At 40.8% G+C, this 20047-nt stretch overlaps 1 protein-coding gene across 1 annotated transcript; it reads left to right on the top strand.

The window, feature by feature from the left end:
• The first annotated feature begins 436 nt into the window (after positions 1-436).
• On the top strand, positions 437-11400 carry LOC121535119 (inositol monophosphatase 3). Its single transcript, XM_041841853.2, has 5 exons — positions 437-1203; positions 3129-3288; positions 7747-7842; positions 8413-8574; positions 9371-11400. The coding sequence occupies exons 1-5, from the start codon at positions 865-867 to the stop codon at positions 9640-9642; spliced, it is 1029 nt and encodes a 342-aa protein (XP_041697787.1). The 5' UTR covers positions 437-864; the 3' UTR covers positions 9643-11400.
• The last annotated feature ends 8647 nt before the right edge of the window (positions 11401-20047 follow it).

The raw sequence follows: 20047 nt of genomic DNA, 5'->3' as shown, positions 1-20047 counted from the left end.
TCCAAGTTTCATGATGTGTGGAGTAGACCAGGGCTGGTGGTATTTGCTGACATCTAGTGGTTGGTAAGCACAGTTAAATAAAATGCAACAATTTATATGATCATTCGGAATTAACAACATATATGAAGTATGTTTTTTGTGTATGTTAAAATAGGGAATGATTTCGTTAAAAAAAAGTATTTATTGCACTAACACTCGTCTTTTACTAGCACTGATTTCGCTGAAAGCGCTTCTATTTTTTGGGGGGGAAGGAAGTATTTACTTGCAATGACTGTGATATGTGGTTGTCATACCTACCTCAATTAAATGCAACGACTGTAAAGTCGCTCTGGATAAAAGCGTCTGCTAAATGGCCAAAATGTAAAATAATCGCAAACATTTTATGTAACTGTACATTGAACAGGCCACGTGGTATGCGTGACCCGGAAAACAAACAATCAGGTACTTTGAGATCTGACCCCGCCCACCGTGTACGTGGAGCAAAGAAATAACTCATATTCTGGTCGTTTTCTCTTCTGACGTTAGTCGTGCAAGGATTTTGGAGAATTAAGCACCGACCGGTGGTATATTATTTAATAAACTATATGGGAAAGCTGATGTTATCTTTAGAAGTCGAGTTTTCGACATTCGCTTGACAGCCAATGATAGCTCTCCAGCTAACGCGTTAACTAGCTAACCAATGTCGCTAGCAAGCTAACTAGGTAACCCATAAAAAAACTGGTACATTGACCAACTGCATAAGCTAGAAATGTAAATAACTTTTGAAATGAAAACTAGGTAGCAAGCATTATCATTGTCTTGCATTTACGAACACCGACGGTGGTTGTGTGTGACAATTAGCTAGCTAGCTGATTAACTAAACCAATGGCTCCAATGGGAATCCGTCTATCGCCACTTGGAGTGGCCGTGTTTTGCTTATTGGGACTTGGCGTGATCTACCACCTATATGCCGGAGTTATATCCAGCCGCATAGCTGCTTTCACGTCGAAGAGAACAGTGAACCTCCGCGACCTGCTCGCACTGTCAGTGGAGGCTGCTGTCCAGGGCGGTCGGGAGGTGAAGAGGGTCAGAGAAGAGAACACGTTAGAAGAGAAGACCAAGGGGAAAACGAAGGAAGGGGCGAGTGAAAAGCTCACTCAGGGGGACTTAAACTCGCACAGAAAGATGTATTATCTTATCAAGAATACTTATCCATATGTACAGGTAAAGAGGAAATTATATTTATGTTATCAAGACATGAGTAGTTGAAATGTGTCTTCCCCATTTAACCCAACCCAGAGAGGTGCCGGGGGGCTGCCTTAATCGACATCCACGTCATCAGGCTCACACTTAGCTGTGTACCACATTGTTGTTTATTTATAACCTTTACAGACAGACTTTACCTGTAAAAAAAGAAAACATCTACCAATGTTTTTTAGTGCCCAATTCATACAGACCAAATTTCTTGCCGGGATAAGCCTTTTATATCTCCCTTGCATGTTTAGGAGCGGAGTAGACTTGGGCCGATTTGAATAGATCCATTGAATATACACCACCACAAAGTCCTAAGGAACATACGAATAATACAATTAATTTGTTAAATAATAGAATGGCATATTTTTAGTTTAATTATGTACTGGTCTGTGCAGCCTATATGTTAAATCAAATAAAATATTATTGGTCCATACACAAATTTAGCAGTTGTTATTGCGGGTGTAGTGAAACGCTTGTTTTCCTAGCTCCAACAGTGCAGTAATATCTAACAATACACACGCATCTAAAAGTAAAATAATGGAATTAAGAAATATATAAATATTAAGATGAGCAATGTCTGATTCCGGAGTATAAATATATTTGTGACGGGATGTATACACATTATGGACAGTATGTGGATAGAATATGTAGTATATCGGAAGAATACGTAGAATAGTATATGTACAGCAATAGCTGAATAGGATAGGCCTTGACTAGAATACAGTATATACATATGAAATGGGTAAAACCGTATGTAAACATAAGTGACCAGTGTTCCATGTCTATAGGGCAGCAGCCTCTAAGGTGATGGGTTGAGTAACTGGGTGGTAGCCGGCTAGTGACATTGACTAAGTTCAGGGCCGGGAACTGGGTGGAGGCCGGCTAGTGATGGCTATTTAACAGTCTGATGACCTTGAGATAGAAGTAATTTTTCAGTCTCTCTGTCCCAACTTTGTTCTACAGCTAACTTTTCTACAGCCTAATTGTAGCCTAACCAATATCCAAACGGAGATTCAGTGAAAATAAGTCTGACATTGATTGATTTATCAAGACAAGTCCCCACGCTTGTCTCAAAGCAGCGCGAAACGGTGTTGAAATAGTTGTCCTATTGCTTCAAATGTATTATAACAATTGGATGACTTTGGGAGGCTCAGTAAGCAACAATTTGATACCTTCAATGGTATTAGCCTACTTTATTCCAATATGTTCATCATTCAGTGATATTTATTCCCACAGTAATTCTTTATGGATACATCCAGTTGTGGTTAAGAAAACAGTGCATGTGGTGGTCTATGTGAAGAGATGGGTGAAGTGACATGCCTCGTAAAGTTTAGAACTGGCAGGAGGATTGTAGTAAGGGGCTCTGCCTAGCAACCATCAAGAGCTTAAGAGCGTGGTGCGTGCCAATGCCACCTTAGCATTAAGGCTACATTTCACACTAAGCCTTAGGCAGAACTTTACCGCAATCATGATTAGGTCGTTTGACGGAAATAAAATTAGAGGCTTTGTCGCCGACAATACCTTTCATGTATAAAGAAAAGTCGTCAAAGAGTTGGCAGGATGCTAAAGTTGGCGGGAAAACATCTTGGTTTGAAAGCTGTATTACTAACACATACCATGACTTATTGTAGTTCCATTGTCTACCGGTAAGTAAATGGCATGAGATTATGGTATACTGCTAGCCTATGCCCCAGAGAGTTTGCAATGTAATCAAATGCACACCCTTATTTGGCCCTGTATTGTAGTGTCAATCACTGTAATAGGCATTGGTCTCTTTTATGTTGGCATCACTACTAACATAACCACGTGTTCAACAGAACAGCCTTAATCTTCATGGTATTCATAACATGTGTTTTACACGCTGATGTTTAAAAATGTGTTCTGTCCCTTTGCAGGTGAACTCTGAAGAGCATGATGAGACCGACAATGAGCTGGGGGTGTGGAACAGAGACATCCCCGCTGACATCCTAAAAATCGTGGAGGTGGGCAGGGAGGTGCCCGCTGACAGCATCACCATCTGGATAGACCCCCTGGATGCCACTCAGGAGTATACAGGTATGGTATCATGTAGCAACCCACTATGGTCAGTGTTCTGAAGGATCATGCCACCTCACCAATTCCCTAATTACCCTCTGGACACGCCCCCCTCTCCTGCCAACTCACCACACCTGAACTCGCTCTAATAATCAATATTCCACACCCTTCCTCACCTAAATAAGCAGCTTGTTTTACCTCATTGTTTGGTGGCATGGGGCGGCCCAAGTCCTTATTCCTTTTCCTTTGTTGTACGTGACCTGACTAAAAACCACAACATCCTAGAACATCCTCCCTTCACAATCTCCTATCATAACTTGTATCACAAACTTACCTACTGGCATTACAAGCCATCAAATCTTCATCCTGTGTCCTTGTGCTGTCCCTTTTAGTTAGTGAATAAATAACCAGAACTTGAAACCTTGTCTTCAACCATCATTCCTGCATTGTTACAGATGCACCATAGAAATATCACTCCTCAACCTAGCCTTAGATGGTCCACCCTAGTCCTTTTTCTTTAGTCGGCCAAACACCTAAACCTGCGCTGAAACCACACATGTATACACTGGTTTGGCCAATGCAGAACCTTCTCAAGGATTCAATTATCTATATTAATGTTCAGACTTATACTAAGCTTTCCCTCTAGATGCCATGTCAAAATGGAGCCCTACTCTAGATGTTCCAAAGCAACAGGAGGCCAACAGATGTGTTTACTTTCACCAGTCCCGTTATACCATGTCAATGTTAGTGATTGTCAAGAAAATAAATACAGTGCCTTGACTTTTTCCACATTTTGTTGTACAGCCTGAATTTAAAATGGATTAATTTGAGATTTTGTGTCACTGATCTACACACAATACCCCATAACGTCAAAGTGGAATAATGTTTTTAGAAATGTTTACAAATTAATAAAAGATGAAAAGCTGAAATGTTTTGAGTCAATACAGTGAGGGAAAAATGTATTTGATCCCCTGCTGATTTTGTACGTTTGCCAACTGACAAAGAAATGATCAGTCTATAATTTTAATGATAGGTTTATTTGAACAGTGAGAGACAGAATAACAACAAAATAATCCAGAAAAATGCATTTCATTTTAATGAGGGAAATAAGTATTTGACCCCCTCTCAATCAGAAAGATTTCTGGCTCCCAGGTGTCTTTTATACAGGTAACGAGCTGAGATTAGGAGCACACTCTTAAAAGGAGTGCTCCTAATCTCAGCTTGTTAACTGTATAAAAGACACCTGTCAACAGAAGCAATCAATCAATCAGATTCCAAACTCTCCACCATGGCCAAGACCAAAGAGCTCTCCAAGGATGTCAGGGACAAGATTGTAGACCTACACAAGGCTGGAATGGGCTACAAGACCATCGCCAACCAGCTTGGTGAGAAGGTGACAACAGTTGGTGCGATTATTCGCAAATGGAAGAAACACAAAATAACTGTCAATCTCCCTCGGCCTGGGGCTCCATGCAAGATCTCACCTCGTGGAGTTGCAATGATCATGAGAACGGTGAGGAATCAGCCCAGAACTACACGGGAGGATCTTGTCAATGATCTCAAGGCAGCTGGGACCATAGTCACCAAGAAAACAATTGGTAACACACTACGCCGTGAAGGACTGAAATCCTGCAGCGCCCGCAAGGTCCCCTTGCTCAAGAAAGCACATATACATGCCCGTCTGAAGTTTGCAAATGAACATCTGAATGATTCATAGGAGAACTGGGTGAAAGTGTTGTGGTCAGATGAGACCAAAATGGAGCTCTTTGGCGTCAACTCAACTCACTGTGTTAGGAGGAGGAATGCTGCCTATGACCCCAAGAACACCATCCCCACCGTCAAACATGGAGGTGGAAACATTATGCTTTGGGGGTGTTTTTCTGCTAAGGGGACAGGACAACTTCACCGCATCAAAGGGACGATGGACGGGGCCATGTACCGTCAAATCTTGGGTGAGAACCTCCTTCCCTCAGCCAGGGCATTGAAAATGGGTCGTAGATGGGTATTCCAGCATGACAATGACCCAAAACACACGGCCAAGGCAACAAAGGAGTGGCTCAAGAAGAAGCACATTAAGGTCTTGGAGTGGCCTAGCCAGTCTCCAGACCTTAATCCCATAGAAAATCTGTGGAGGGAGCTGAAGGTTCGAGTTGCCAAATGTCAGCCTCGAAACCTTAATGACTTGGAGAAGATCTGCAAAGAGGAGTAGGACATAATCCCTCCTGAGATGTGTGCAAACCTGGTGGTCCTCTGTAGCTCAATTGGTAGAGCATGGCGCTTGTAACGCCAGGGTAGTGGGTTCGATCCCCGGGACCACCCATACGTAAAAATGTATGCACACATGACTGTAAGTCGCTTTGGATAAAAGCGTCTGCTAAATGGCTTATTATTATTATTATTATTATTATTATTATTATTATAACTACAAGAAACATCTGACCTCTGTGATTGCCAACAAGGGTTTTGCCACCAAGTACTAAGTCATGTTTTGCAGAGGGGTCAAATACTTATTTCCCTCATTAAAATGCAAATCAATTTATAACATTTTTGACATGCGTTTTCCCTGATTTTTTTTCTTTTCTTTTTTTGTTATTCTGTCTCTCACTGTTCAAATAAACCTACCATTACAATTATAGACTGATCATTTCTTTGTCAGTGGGCAAACGTAAAAAATCAGCAGGGGATCAAATACTTTTTTCCCTCACTGTAAGTATTCAACCCTTTTGTTATGGCAAGCCTAAATAAGTTCAGGAGTATAAATGTGCTTCACAAGTTGCATGGACTCACTCTGTGCAATAATAGTGTTTACCATTATTTTTAAATGACTACCCCATCTCTGTACCCCACACATACAATTATCTGTAAGGTCCCTCAGTCAAGCAGTGAATTTCAAGCACAGGTTCAACCACAAAGTCCAGGGAGGTTTTCCAATGGTTCGCAAAGAAGGGCACCTGTTGGTAGATGGTTAAAAAAATAAAAGCAGACATTGAATATCCCTTTGAGCATGGTGCAGTTATACATTTTACACTTCGGATGGTGTATCAATACACCGAGTTACTACAAAGATAAAGGCACCCTTCCTAACTCAGTTGCCGGAGAGGACGGAAACCGCTCATGGATTTCACCATGAGGCCAATAGTGACTTTAAAACAGTTAGAGTTTAATGGCTGGGATAGGAGAAAACTGAGGATGGATCAACAACACTAACATAAATACACAATACTAACATAAATGACAGAGTGAAAAGAAGGAAGCCGGTACAGAATAAAAAATATTCCATAACATACATCCTGTTTGAAATAAAGTAATACTGTAAAAATGTTTGGGGCAAATCCAACTCAACACATCACTGAGTACCACTCTTCATATTTTCAAGCATGGTGGTGGCTGCATCAGGTTATGGGTGTGCTTGTCATCTGCAAGGACTATGGAGTTTTTTAGGATTAAAATTAATGGAATAGCGCTAAACACAGGCAAGGTCTTTGAAAACCTGGTTCTGTCTGCTTTTCAACAGACACTGAGAGACAAATTCACCTTTCAGCAGGATAATAACCTAAAACACAAGGCCTAATATACACTGGAGTTTCTTACCAAAACAACATTGAATGTTCTTGAGTGGCTTAGTTACAGTTTTGACTTAAATTTGCTTGAGTCACTCATCACCTTCCGGAGACACTTGAAACCTCACCTCTTTAAGGAATACCTGGGATAGGATAAAGTAATCATTCTACCCCCCCTTACCCCACCCCAAAGAGAAAAAAAACAAACTTATTGTAAAGTGGTTATCCCACTGGCTATAAGGTGAATGCACCAATTTGTAAGTCGCTCTGGATAAGAGCGTCTGCTAAATGACGTAAATGTAAATGAAAATCTATGGCAAGACTTAAATGGCTGTCTAGCAGTGATCAACAACCAACTTGACAGAGCTTGACAAATGTAAAAAATAATTGGCAAATATTGCACAATCCAGGTGTGCAACGCTCTTAGATTTACCCATGAAAGACTCACTGCTATAATCACTGCCAAAGGTGATTCTGACATGTATTGACTTGGGGGGTTGAATACATATCTAATCAAGATATATTAGTTTGTTATTTTCCATTAAAAAAAATATATATATTCTTCCACTTTGACATTACAGCGTATTTTGTGTAGATCGTTGACAGAAAATGACAAATCCATTTGAATCCCACTTTGTAACACTACAAAATGTGGAAAAAGTCAAGGGGTCAAGTACTTTCTGAAGGCACTGTACTATAGGACAGATAAGATGTACTGTAGGACAAGATGAAAAGAAGACCAGACTATTTAGACCCAGCTTAAGTGTGAGATCCACTGCTCTTTGTGTGGGTGATTGAAATGAGACTGTGGGGTGGTTACCTATACTCAGCTACAGAGTAGTTTTCTTAGCAGTGTCCTGTTTCCTAAGCTGTATCCTGTTTCGTTGAGCCCATTGTTTTCTCTTTCTCCAATTGACAGAGAACCTGCTCAAGTATGTCACGACCATGGTGTGCGTGGCCGTCGACGGGAAACCTGTCATAGGCGTGATCCACAAACCTTTCACAGGATACACAGGTGTGTTTTTCACTGTCACAGATTGTATACAAGGTGACACTCCCCCCTCAATGGTTTAAAGCATGGATTGTCGAGTAGACGAAATGCTCACCATATTTTCTACACCAATCTAATGCTTTTAAATCTGTTAGGGGAGTGAACGGGTGCAAGCTTTGGAGAAAAGAGTGAGAGACCATAATTGGGGCTCAGGACAGAGCAACACTGTTCAACTGTATGATATACCAGTCAGTGGACTGTCACTCCTTTGAGAAATCACCCAGGAGGGGAGCTCACAATAAGGTGGCTTCATTGGTGATTGTGAATGGCTGCATTGTGTTCATTGAATGGCGAGACGGTGGATGTGTGAACCCACTGTCAGGAGAGTGTGGGCTTGTGTTGACTTGCGGTGTCCAGTCCAGGCCCAAATAAAATTATTTCAATTCATCTTTATTGTCCCAGCCGACATAACAGTCATGGCCTAGCCTCTTCCCACATGCATTCTATATTACATAACTGATCTATAACCAGTCCTGTTGGACTTTTAGTTCTACACCATCTCCAGCTATTTAAAGCATATGTTCCTGTCCACAGCTTGGGCCTTGGTTGGTCACGGGTCTAACATGAAGCCTCGCACCACCTACAACATGAACCCCCCCAATGTCATCGTGTCCCGGTCGCACGCCGGGAAGGTGAAGGGTTTCATCGAGGAGGCCTTCGGCAACACTACAGTTATTCTCCCAGCAGGGGGTGCAGGTACGGCACTGTGTGTAAAGCGTTCACCAACATTTCTTAAAATGGTAGTAGTCTATCGCCTATGATTGAATGCAACCTATGATTAGTCATTACTTACCATTTTGAGAGGCATACCTATTTCTGCGGATGTTAATTTCAAGCAATGTTCCCTCTAAGTTGTGCACGTGTGCGGCCGTGCACCTCCTCCAGGACTGCCACGCAGAAGAAATGCCAGGCAGCGCAGAGACGCAAGATATTAAACTTCACTGAGTTCGCCCCATTAGTTTGCACTATATAGATCAACATTTTTTCTGTGATTGAATCAGCATTAAATCAGCCCCTTTTCAATGCAACAAACCAAAACAAATCTAACTTCGCAGGATTGAATCTGTGATTTTGTTATAGGCAGAGTCAGAGCGCGATGGAGTAGAATTCTATTGGCGGGGGTAGGCCACGGTTTTAAGTCTCATGCAATGTAGGCCTGCATTGAACACCAGATATAGGGGTGGTTATATCATATACATTTAAAAGCTATTTCCATGTGAAAATGTTACATTATGCTCAAGTAGCCACAATGGCCTATTGGCTACTGTCTAAAACTGTAAGGGTACAGCCTCGGTGTTCACTGTAAAGCGCGCCGGAAGTTGCACAAAATTCCTCTCACAAGACCTTAAATTTGCTCAGTGCCCCAAAACATTTGAGGGAACATTGGTTTCAAGTGTACTGTAATTTTGGAATAACATTACTTCAGGTATGTATACAGCTCCTTGTTACTATGGTTTGCAGTTATTGATGTTGTATTTTCCACTAATCCCAGGCTATAAGGTGCTGGCTCTGCTGGATCCCCTTGATGAGGACATTGAGAAGGCTGACATGTACATCCACGTCACCTTCATCAAGAAGTGGGACATCTGCGCCGGCAATGCTCTGCTCACGGCCCTGGGAGGTCACATGACCACACTGAAGGGCGAGGAGATAGACTACTCGGGGGCCGCGGGCAACACAGGGGGTCTGCTGGCCAGCGTCAAGGTGGACCACCAAGACCTGGTGGACAAACTGCCAGCATGGAACTCTCCTGACAAACACTGAGAAACACACATATATGCACAGGCACATAGATATTTACACACACTCACTCCCATATGTGCATGCACACACACGGATGATCAAAGACTAATGGACAAGATGACCATAAGCCTTGAAGACCCAACTAACACAGACGAAAGGACAACACAATCTGGGACGACAATAATGCAATATACAAAGCCCGCCAGTCTCCTTCAAACTCCTTTCACCCATTTTTTAATAATCTTTGTAGAAAGATCGAGAATTCAGTGGTACTCCAATGATTTAAGGACTGAACTATTATAGAAAATGCTAATAAGTTGGATAAGGAAAAGCAATGTGTCCAACTACAGTGTATTGCTAAGAGATGAGTGCCTTTGATTAGCATGGAACCTTAGTCAATGCCTAGTGCTGAAACGGACAAATGTGTAGTAGCGCTCTGTAGTTGTAGTTATTTTTGATACCTGTAGGATATGATTGTTGGTGAAGGTACAGGGATGAATCAACAGGATTTTACTTCCTGTATTTAATGTAACATAGAAACCATTTTCATTGTAGCAAAATAACCTTCATCCTGCGAAAACGATTATTCTGATAGTTGCACTCTCCTACATAAATTACAATAGACAGGTTAACCATTTGAGGGGATACATTGTTTAACTATAGCTTAAAACCTTACATGATAGGGGCGGGGGTTTGGCTGCTGCAATGTGAATCGAATTTGAAGGTCGGAATTGTAGTTTGAGTGGATCTTTACTTAAAAAAAAAAATTCTTTTTTTTTTTTCAAAGTAGTCCACATGATACGGTCCCAAAGTGTGTTTTGCATCATCATCATGATGATGTGGCAGGTGACAATTTGCTTTTTGAAAGTCCTACATCTTGAAAACTTAACTGCTGACATGCAAAACATTTTGGGAATGTACAGTGGACTAATGGAAAAAAATACCAAAATATAGTTTGAGTGGATTTTTCCTTTAATACATGGTACTTCCTTCATATTCACATTAATCTGATTGTTCTGTATGCATGTGAATGTACAGTTTACTTTTTTTTTATGAATATCGTCTGAGTTCACTGTGTATCGCATTCTCCTTCCTCTCCACCTTTGGGAAAAGGCTAAACAGTGTGTTAAATCCATATGTGGCTAATATAGTCGCTGCATTTGTAAATAGGAAATCTGTACTCAACTAGAAACCATGATTTTGTAGTTATGTTAAGTGGAAATACTTAAATTATTAGCTAAACATGCTAATTTAGCAACAATATATTGGAGATCTTTGGTAATGATTATTTAGATTGTCCATATACAGTAGGGGTGTTCTGTTGCGATTCAGAATAGACCATTCATACATGGATATCCCTTCACTAGCACTGTGAATACTAGCTTTATTGTCCATCTGTGCTTTCTCAAAAGGACTATTTTTGTGCTGTATGAGCATATGTTGTGTGTCTGAACTGGATGTGATTGCTAAGCCTGTGCAAATAGCTGTCATGTAGCTGTATCTCTCAAACTCCCCTCTGTTTTAAATTAAATGGTGGTGTGCATGAAGTCAGTGACTGGATTATGACTACTTCATACGTGATCTAGATTGTTTAATTTCTGTTTGATGTGTGGTGTTACTAATACTACTACATGCACTCATGGTTATGTTGCATTGTTGAGAATTACAGGTTCAAAGCTGTAATTTAACCCTTTTCTATAAGCACTGGTCATGTTTTGAAAAGAGAATGTATCTTCGAAGGGATTATAGCAAAATAAAGATGCAGAATGCTCAAACCATCTCTTCCATAGTTCCACTCAATGTAAGGTGGAATCCTAAAACGTATGAAATCTGTTCACTGTACATAACCCATGTAGGTAGATTAAAAAGGGCCAAAATACAGTACAACATATATTGTTTTACCAGAAGAGGGAGACATTTGCATGGCCATTCTGTTTGTTTGACGAAATTGGTTTAGCTGAGTTCTCTTGAGTGTACTGGAGTCCATCTATTCTTTGACCCGATTTGTTGTTGAAGGTTGAACTCTGTATTCAAGTAACAGGCGTTATCATGACCCTCTATAGGCACACAATGACATGACGTACCATGGTAAAACTAAAATCATGAGTGACCCAAACCGCTATTCACCAGCAAAGTCCTACCTTCCAGCACGCCTGACTTTTGAGGCACAGACTATCCACTGGGCACAAACTGGTTGAATCAATGTTTCAATGTTGTTTTGCGGGTGAAATGTCAACCACAGGATTATGTCATCATGGTTACCAATTTTCAACATAGACAAACCTGGTATAAAATATGTTGAATTTGAAACAACGTCAGATCTTCGACATTATATCCACTATTTTTAAAAAAACAATAGGCTGGGCAACACCTCCAACTGGAGATTTTATCTATGTACAGCACGTGTCAAACTCATTTCACGGAGGGCTGAGTGTCTGCGGGTTTTTGCTCCACCCTTGTACTTGATTGATGAATTAAGGTCACTAATTAGTAAGGAACTCCCCTCACCTGGTTGTCTAGGTCTTAATTGAAAGGAAAAACCAAAAACCTGCCGACACTCGGCTGTGGAATGAGTTTGACACACCTGATCTACAGCAATCCCTTTGGTCTCCCATCCAGGGTTTTAACTAAGCCCTGCTTAGCTTTGATACAGTATATGCCACTGTCTGACTATTACAAATGTGCTATCGCACAAATGATTTGAGAGATCTCCACTTAAAAACTAAACAGATTCACTGTTGCTATTGAAGTCATTCGAAAGGGTAGGTTGAACAGAGCAAATGGAATGTAACCAGCTATTGTTTCAATTCAACTCAGGATTCAAATAAAAATAGACAATACATATAGGCCTAGGGTTTCAAGCTTTGGTTGATTTCAAATGTAATCTACAGGTTAATAATTAATTGGATTCACGTCTCCATCTAAACCAAAAATCTAAGATAAAGAATTGGCCTTATATCAAACTTTATTTAAAGTGCATTTAAAGTTTGATCTGATTTAATTTAGTCCTATTCTTTTACTTTCCTTTTTGGTTGAGATGGAGATGTAAATCCAACATATAAATTATTAATTTGTAGACAAACTGGAATTAAACCCAGACTAAGTCAGTGGTACAGATGGAACTATCCAAGAAGAAGTTAATCTCCTTCAAATGTTGATATTTGGTTGCGTTGACAACAAACACAATTCAATATAACTTTTGCAATACAGTAAATAGCGTATTAACTTGTCGACCAGTTAACAAATTATATGTTGGAAGTCTCCAACTCAAACAAAAATTTAAGTTAAAGAATTACATTACAGTTTTTTCCAACTGCTTACACATGTTTTCAAAACTATGTCTCCTTTTTTCAAAACTCTACACACAATTCCCAAAACTGCACACACAAAATGCAAAATGCCTCACATCTCCTTCAAAATGTAACACTTCATTCAAAATGCCATAAACACATGTCAGAATGAAGCATTTGCATCAAATGGCAAACACTACTTTCATAATAGTAAATTTTTGGATATACCATGTAAACACTGTTGTTCTAAATCTAAAGCCCTTTGGTCTTTCATAGGCTTATATATACATTCCAATACAATGTTCTACAGTGAAAGTAATCTGCTGAGAGGGGTAACAAGTACACTGTAAACACCAATGCAATGTAGAAACAGAAAATATTTATTAGGCCAAACATTACTGTTGTATACAGTAGCATACAACAAAACCATAAACATATGTAAACCAAAAGTATATTCTTTAGAATACAGTAAAGAACACAAAAGTGTGTGTGGGGTCCGGGGGGGGGGGGCAGTCCAGGAATTGGTAGGCGGGGGGGGCAGTCACCAGTGCTAAGCTACGCTTCATCTCTTCTACGGGCTGGGTCTGGTCACAATACTTCGTCCACATCACAAGATACGTTTTCTCTTGCCAAACATCGAGGGAAGTATCTCCTAGCATGGCGTATCCAACCTTGGACAGAGGCAACCTCTATGTCCCCACATGCGTCCTCCATTGCCTGGAGAAGCGGCACGCGGGCATAGGGTTGGCAATCATACACTTTCCAGCGCCAGGCTGAGAAGAATTCCTCTATGGGATTTAGAAAAGGTGAATATGGGGGTAGGTACAAAACTTCAAATTGTGGATGGGTGGCAAACCAGTTTTGGGCCAGAACAGCCCGGTGAAAACTAACATTGTCCCATATAACCACAAATCTAGCAGGCTCCTGATATGGATCAGGGACAAGCATTGTGTAAATTGCATCCAGAAAAGTGAGGATATGGCCGGTGTTGTACGGACCCAGTGTGGCATTGTGATGGAGGACCCCGTTTTGAGTGATGGCAGCACACATAGTTATATTACCCCCACGCTGTCCAGGGACATTGGTAATTGCCCTCTGTCCTATTACATTTATTCCGCGGCACCTGGTTTTGGTGAGGTTAAAGCCAACCTCATCCACATAAATAAATGTACATGGGCATCCATCTCCAATACTCTCTGTAACAGACAAAAGGATATACAGATGAGTAAATATGGTATGTCTGAAGTACTGGAAGTAGTGTTGCATACATACCTCTACAAAGTCATGTCGCAGATTCTTGACTGTCAGAGTTTCTCTCAAATGGCACCTTGTAAAGTTGTTTCATCGTCACTTGGTGCCATTGGAGGATGCGTTGTATGGTCGACAGGCTTACAGCATTGATGTTGTTACAGTTTTTTTTTATTGCTTAAGCACGATTTTCAAAACAGGGCCCGTGTTTTCAAAACACTACACACAATTAGCACAACCACACACCCAATTAGCAAAACACTACAGATCCTTTGCAAAATTAAACACTCTTGTAAAAACTATACACTTCTTTTTAAAAACCACACTTTGTTACCATATGAAACACACACGTTTCACATTACTATACTCTGTTTGCACGAGTTACACTCTGCTGTGATAAACCTAAAACACTTTTAGCACTTCTACTTCCCTATGATTAGAGTAGGCTACTCTCAACAAAGTACAAATATAATGTAAATTCACCAAACACTACACAAGACCAATGTTGCAGACTGAAGAAACTCATTTATTTCTCAACACGCCCAAAATGTTGACATGGAGATTCATAATACTGTAACCAAACGTCACTTTACGTATTGTAAGTTCAAAAAAGATTTTAAAAAATAACTAGACATTGTCTCTTCGCCTAGCTGGATCTGGCCAGAGAATTTCATCAACATCGCAGGCAATGTTGTCATTAGCAAGACACCTTGGAAAGAAACGTCTTGAATGACGAATCCATCCTTGCATTGCTGCTACCTCCATCTGGTCACAGGCCTCCTCCATGGCTTGGATGAGGGGTACCTCAGCCTGGAGACGGAGATCATATACCTTCCACCGCCATGCCGAGAAAAACTCTTCTATAGGGTTGAGGAATGGAGAGTATGGTGGAAGATATAGGACGGTGAAATGTGGATGTTGCTGAAACCAGTTCTGAACCAGAGCAGAGCGGTGGAAAGACACATTGTCCCAGACAACAATGTATTGCATATGATCGATTTGATTTGCTGCTGTTATGTTGTGCAATTGGTCCAAGAATGTAAGTATGAGTGCTGTGTTGTAAGGGCCCATATGGGCATGGCGGTGGAGGACCCCATTCTGTGTAATGGCTGCACAGAGTGTTATATTACCCCCACGTTGCCCTGGGACATTGACTATAGCCCTGTGGCCAATGATGTTTCTTCCCCTCCTTCGTGTTCTCGTCAGGTTGAACCCAGCCTCATCTACGTAAATTAACTCATGCTGGATCTCCTCTCCATCCATTCGTAAAACTCTCTGAAAAACAGTGTCAGGCAAAATTGTGTAGTTCAGTGTAGATCTAGTATACATATTACAGTACAGTAAAATATTATGAGACAGTATGCAAGATCACACTGCTAAAGTGAATACATACCTCTGCATAATCATGCCGCAGTCGTTTCACCCTTTCGGAATTGCGCTCGAAAGGCACTCGATAAATTTGCTTCATTTGAATATGTTTTTTTTTAGGATGCGTGCCAGTGTTGATGTTGAGACCTGATGGATATCGTTGAAAATGGCGTGGTTATTGACAATGTTAGCTTGGAGCTGCTTGAGTGTTATAGCATTGTTGGCCAAAACCATGTTTACTATCTCCCTCTCTTGCTGTTCTGTGAACATAGGAGGCCTTCCCCCTTGTCGTCCCTGACCCTCAATCCTATGTAGAAAAAAAACAGTATACAATAGTACAGTAATTTCACAGGAAAAGGTAACAGAAGTGCTGATAGTGCATAGAATATAGTACTGTAAGCAGTTACTGAAACCGTGCAGATGTTTTTGATATGATGATATTTTTACAATACCTATTTTCCAGTCGAAATGTTCTCATCACACTTGCCACTGTATATCGGCTTAGATTTGGCTGTACTCGCAGTCCAGCCTCCCTCAGCGTCAGGCCGTGGTTGACAATGTGGTCAACCAGTGTTGCGCGGATCTCATTTGTCAGATTCGGTCCTCTTTGAGCACCTTCTTGTCTTCCTCTTCCTCTTCCTCTTCCTCCCCTTCCTCCTCCTCCTCCTCCTCCTCGTTCTCCTCCCCTTCCTCCTCCTCCTCCTCGTTCTCCTCCTCGTCCTCCTCGTTCTCCTCGTCCTCCTCGTCCTCCTCGTTCTCCTCGTTCTCCTCGTCCTCCTCCTCGTTCTCCTCGTCCTCCTCGTCCTCCTCGTCCTCCTCGTTCTCCTCGTTCTCCTCGTCCTCCTCCTCGTTCTCCTCGTCGTCCTCCTCCTCCTCCTCCTCCTCGTCTTACTCTTTCTCTGACTCTTTCCATTGTGCTTGAAGACCGATGAACTCACCTGCTACTTTTTATAGTGCTTATACACCTGATTGGTGTGTCTACAATTAAGCAAACGAGTGTTTGCACACCTGATGACTGTGTTGAACCAATTGGTTGGACGGTGTGGTAATTTGACAGTCAGTGCTTTGGTATTGCAAGGACGTGACTTCATGATAGATTTTTGTGTGTAATGTATGTTAAGTGTGTTTAGTGTTTTGCAAATCACTGTGTGTAGAGTTTTGCAACAAGTGTAAGGTTGACAATGTGCTTATAGTTGTGCAAATATGGGCTGATGTTTTGCTTCTTGAGTGTAAGGTTTTGCTAATAGTGTACTACTTTTAATTTTAGTGTGTAAGCAATCCAAAAAAACTGTAAATATGGTGTCATTATTCAAGATATGCTCTCTTATCTCTCAAATCCTAATTGCATTGTTGGCCAAAACCATATTTATAATTGCAGTCTCTTGTACATCTGTAAACAAACGTCCTCGTCCTCCATGATGTCTTTGCCTTTCCACTCTGTACAGAATTCAAACACAGTATGTGTTCAGCATAGGAACTGTAAACAATGTACACAAAAATGTAGTACAGCATGATAACCAACCTCATTCATTCATTCAATGCAGTGCAGTAAATGGATGGCTTAGAGTTACAAATGTTTATGCAATACTATGCAGTCATACGTATTTTACAGTACATTACTCTAATGCTAAAATAGTCATTAGATAGTTGCATACCTGTTCTCATTTCTGAAGGTTCGAATTATGGACGCCACTGTAAATCGACTCAAGTTGGGCTGGACTCTCAGTCCAGCCTCTCTCATGGTCAAACCGTGGTTGATCACATGATCAACAAGTGTTGCCCTAATCTCATCAGAGATGGCTCTCCTTCCTTCTCTTCTTTGCCCTCGTCCTCTTCCTCTTCCTCCTCCTCCTCCTCCTCCTCCAACTCTTCATCTTTGAATTTGTCCTCGTTGTTGTCCCCTGCCTCTCCCTCCTACTCCTCTTGCTCTCTGTCCATTGTTGGCATCCATTGTTCAAAACAGTCCTATACTACAGTAAAGCAGTGATTGGTTAGTGATCAGTAAAGCAATTAGTGTTTGAACATTCGAGGAGAGTGTGTTTGACCTGGTGAATAAGTGTAGCATTTTGATTGGTTGTGTTTGGAAAAGGAAAGCAAGTCACTTCCTGTTAGATTTTTGTGTTTTAGGTAGAGAATTGTGTGTAGTGTTTTGAAAAAAGTGTTTTATGCAATTGACAACTGAGTCAAAGGCTGAGAAATAGCTTATGGTTTTGGAGATTTGGTGTGTAGTTTTGCACTTTGAGTGAGAGGTTTCAAAAATCGTGTGACATGAAAAGATTTTGTGTGTAAGCAGTTGGAAAAAACTGTAAACAGCATTAAATCAGTGGCTCAGATGGAACTATCCAAGCAGTAGATACGTCTCCTTTAAATGTTGATATTTGGTTGCTTTATCAACCAAACACAATTCAATATTACTTTTGTAATAGGGGGGAGTTGGGTATGTTGAGACATATTTTACATTCAGCATCACTACGTCAAGTGAAATCTAGTATTCTTTAACAAAGATATCTACATATATTTCAGGATGTTGTGTATCCCTGGAAATATAACATTTAGGCTGTTAGAGCGGGCTACATACACAAAAATTTTCTGAATGTTACACAATGGTGTGGCCTGCAGAACATGATGAGATTAGTTTCCCCTTTATTATGCTGCGTTCATAACCAAGTTGAAAGTGGTATTTACCACATACGACTGGGAAAAATCCACTTGAACGCCCCTCCAACTCGTAATTACTAGTGGGAAACTGTTATCATCCCTGTGCTCCGACTTCTCCCACATGCTGACCTCTGACGTCACCTACTAAGGAAATTACCTTGAAAACAGCATTTTCGGCAGTTAAATGTAACAACAAAACATTTCTAGAACGCTAACCCTAACCGTTCTGATTGGTCCCAGAAACCGATGGGTTGGGCCAGAGCAGGACACAAGTGGGTAAAGCGATGTTTTGAAAATGTGTCATTGGCTTTGATACGCTGATTGGTTTAAGATGATCCGATCGCTGATGACTTTGTTTTGTACAACACCCCTTATTTTGACGTCACTACAAACAACTTCTACGATGACAGTCTCAGACTAAAGTATGTAGCGAACATATAGCAGCGGAAGAATTCAGTTTGAGTTGTCAGGCAAACAATTCATAGGCAAGTTCTCTGCATTTGAGGCTACTAAGCCCATGAAACTGGTCCTTGATATGTTTAGCAAGCTCAGACTCCATGTCATCAGATAAGACCTTGTGTGCCTCTGCTACTCTATCTTTATCATAACCTCTCTTTCGCACAGGTACATGTTCATTTTCTTTATTGTCAATGTACCTCTTCAGTGTCATTCAGTCTACTTTTTCATCCCTTGCTGCTGCTCAAATGGACTTCTTCCCTTCTCTCACTTCCTTGGCTGCTCTCAAGAACCTCAAGGGTGGCTAGACCCCTGCTTGTTTTACTTTGTATACACAGGCATGATGATATCTGCTCTGTAACAATACAAATCTTGCAAAAATACTATGCATATTATGCATGAAACTGACAAAATGTAATAATTTGTATGGGGTATGGTGGCCATTGGCTCAACTTACCCCATGGGCGTTGGCTCAATTTACCACAAGGCAAACATTTTGACTATATTAGCCCACTCAGCTACAAGGATGTACTTTCATGCTATTGTAGCTTATAGACACCACAACTGATATATGAAATGTCTACTTTGGTTTAGATACAAGCATCATGAAACCTATACCACAATACATTCATTTGGTCCTCTGTAGCTCAGCTGGTAGAGCACGGCGCTTGTAACGCCAAGGTAGTGGGTTCGATCTCCGGGACCACCCATACACAAAAATGTATGCACGCATGACTGTAAGTCGCTTTGGATAAAAGCGTCTGCTAAATGGCATATTATTTTTATATTATATTATTTGACTTTGTGAAAATCCATTTTTAGGACCTAACTTGCTTACCACCTTTTCCATGTGGTTTCTTCCTTCACACACTCCATTAATTATAACCTCTTCCAAAATATTTGGTCACATGATTCATTTTCTGTATGGTTTCCTATAAATAAGGGGTGGCTCAACTAACCTTTGGCTCAATTTACCCCACTATCCCTTACAGTAAATAGCCTAAAGTTAAGGCTGTTTTACAAAGGAATGTAACAGTATTTTTTCAACCTTAAAATGAGCAACACATCCATGGCCACAATTTGAGGTTACTGTAACTATAAATATCTTCTTATGTAATCATAGAAAGAGTGCATGTTCAAGATAGCATGCTAAGGTTGCAGGTCTGTGGAGACAACTGCAAAAATAATCTGTGCAGAATCTCGAACATCATTGATCACTTGCACCATGTGTATACTTTTCATGTAATCTCAACTGCAATCCAGGTCATTTGGTTGTGCTTTTAGATTAAGTACAGTGATGATAACACATTTACGTTGTTGAATAAATAAACAAAATATCTGACATTGTATTCCCTTTTGAACTTTGTTGTGCTTTTAAATGGTTGAAAGCGCAGTGATAACATTAC

This window comes from Coregonus clupeaformis, chromosome 21 (assembly GCF_020615455.1).
Source record: "Coregonus clupeaformis isolate EN_2021a chromosome 21, ASM2061545v1, whole genome shotgun sequence".
Classification (NCBI taxonomy): domain Eukaryota; kingdom Metazoa; phylum Chordata; class Actinopteri; order Salmoniformes; family Salmonidae; genus Coregonus; species Coregonus clupeaformis.
Note: the sequence above shows the minus strand (reverse complement) of the source record. Positions and strands in the feature narration are given on the sequence as shown.

Coding starts and splice junctions, on each gene's coding strand:
- LOC121535119 (XM_041841853.2), top strand. CDS start 865: ATGGCTCCAATGGGAATCCGTCTATCGCCACTTGGAGTGGCCGTGTTT. Junction 1,204..3,128: donor ATACTTATCCATATGTACAG/GTAAAGAGGAAA, acceptor GTCCCTTTGCAG/GTGAACTCTGAAGAGCATGA. Junction 7,843..8,412: donor ACCTTTCACAGGATACACAG/GTGTGTTTTTCA, acceptor TCCTGTCCACAG/CTTGGGCCTTGGTTGGTCAC.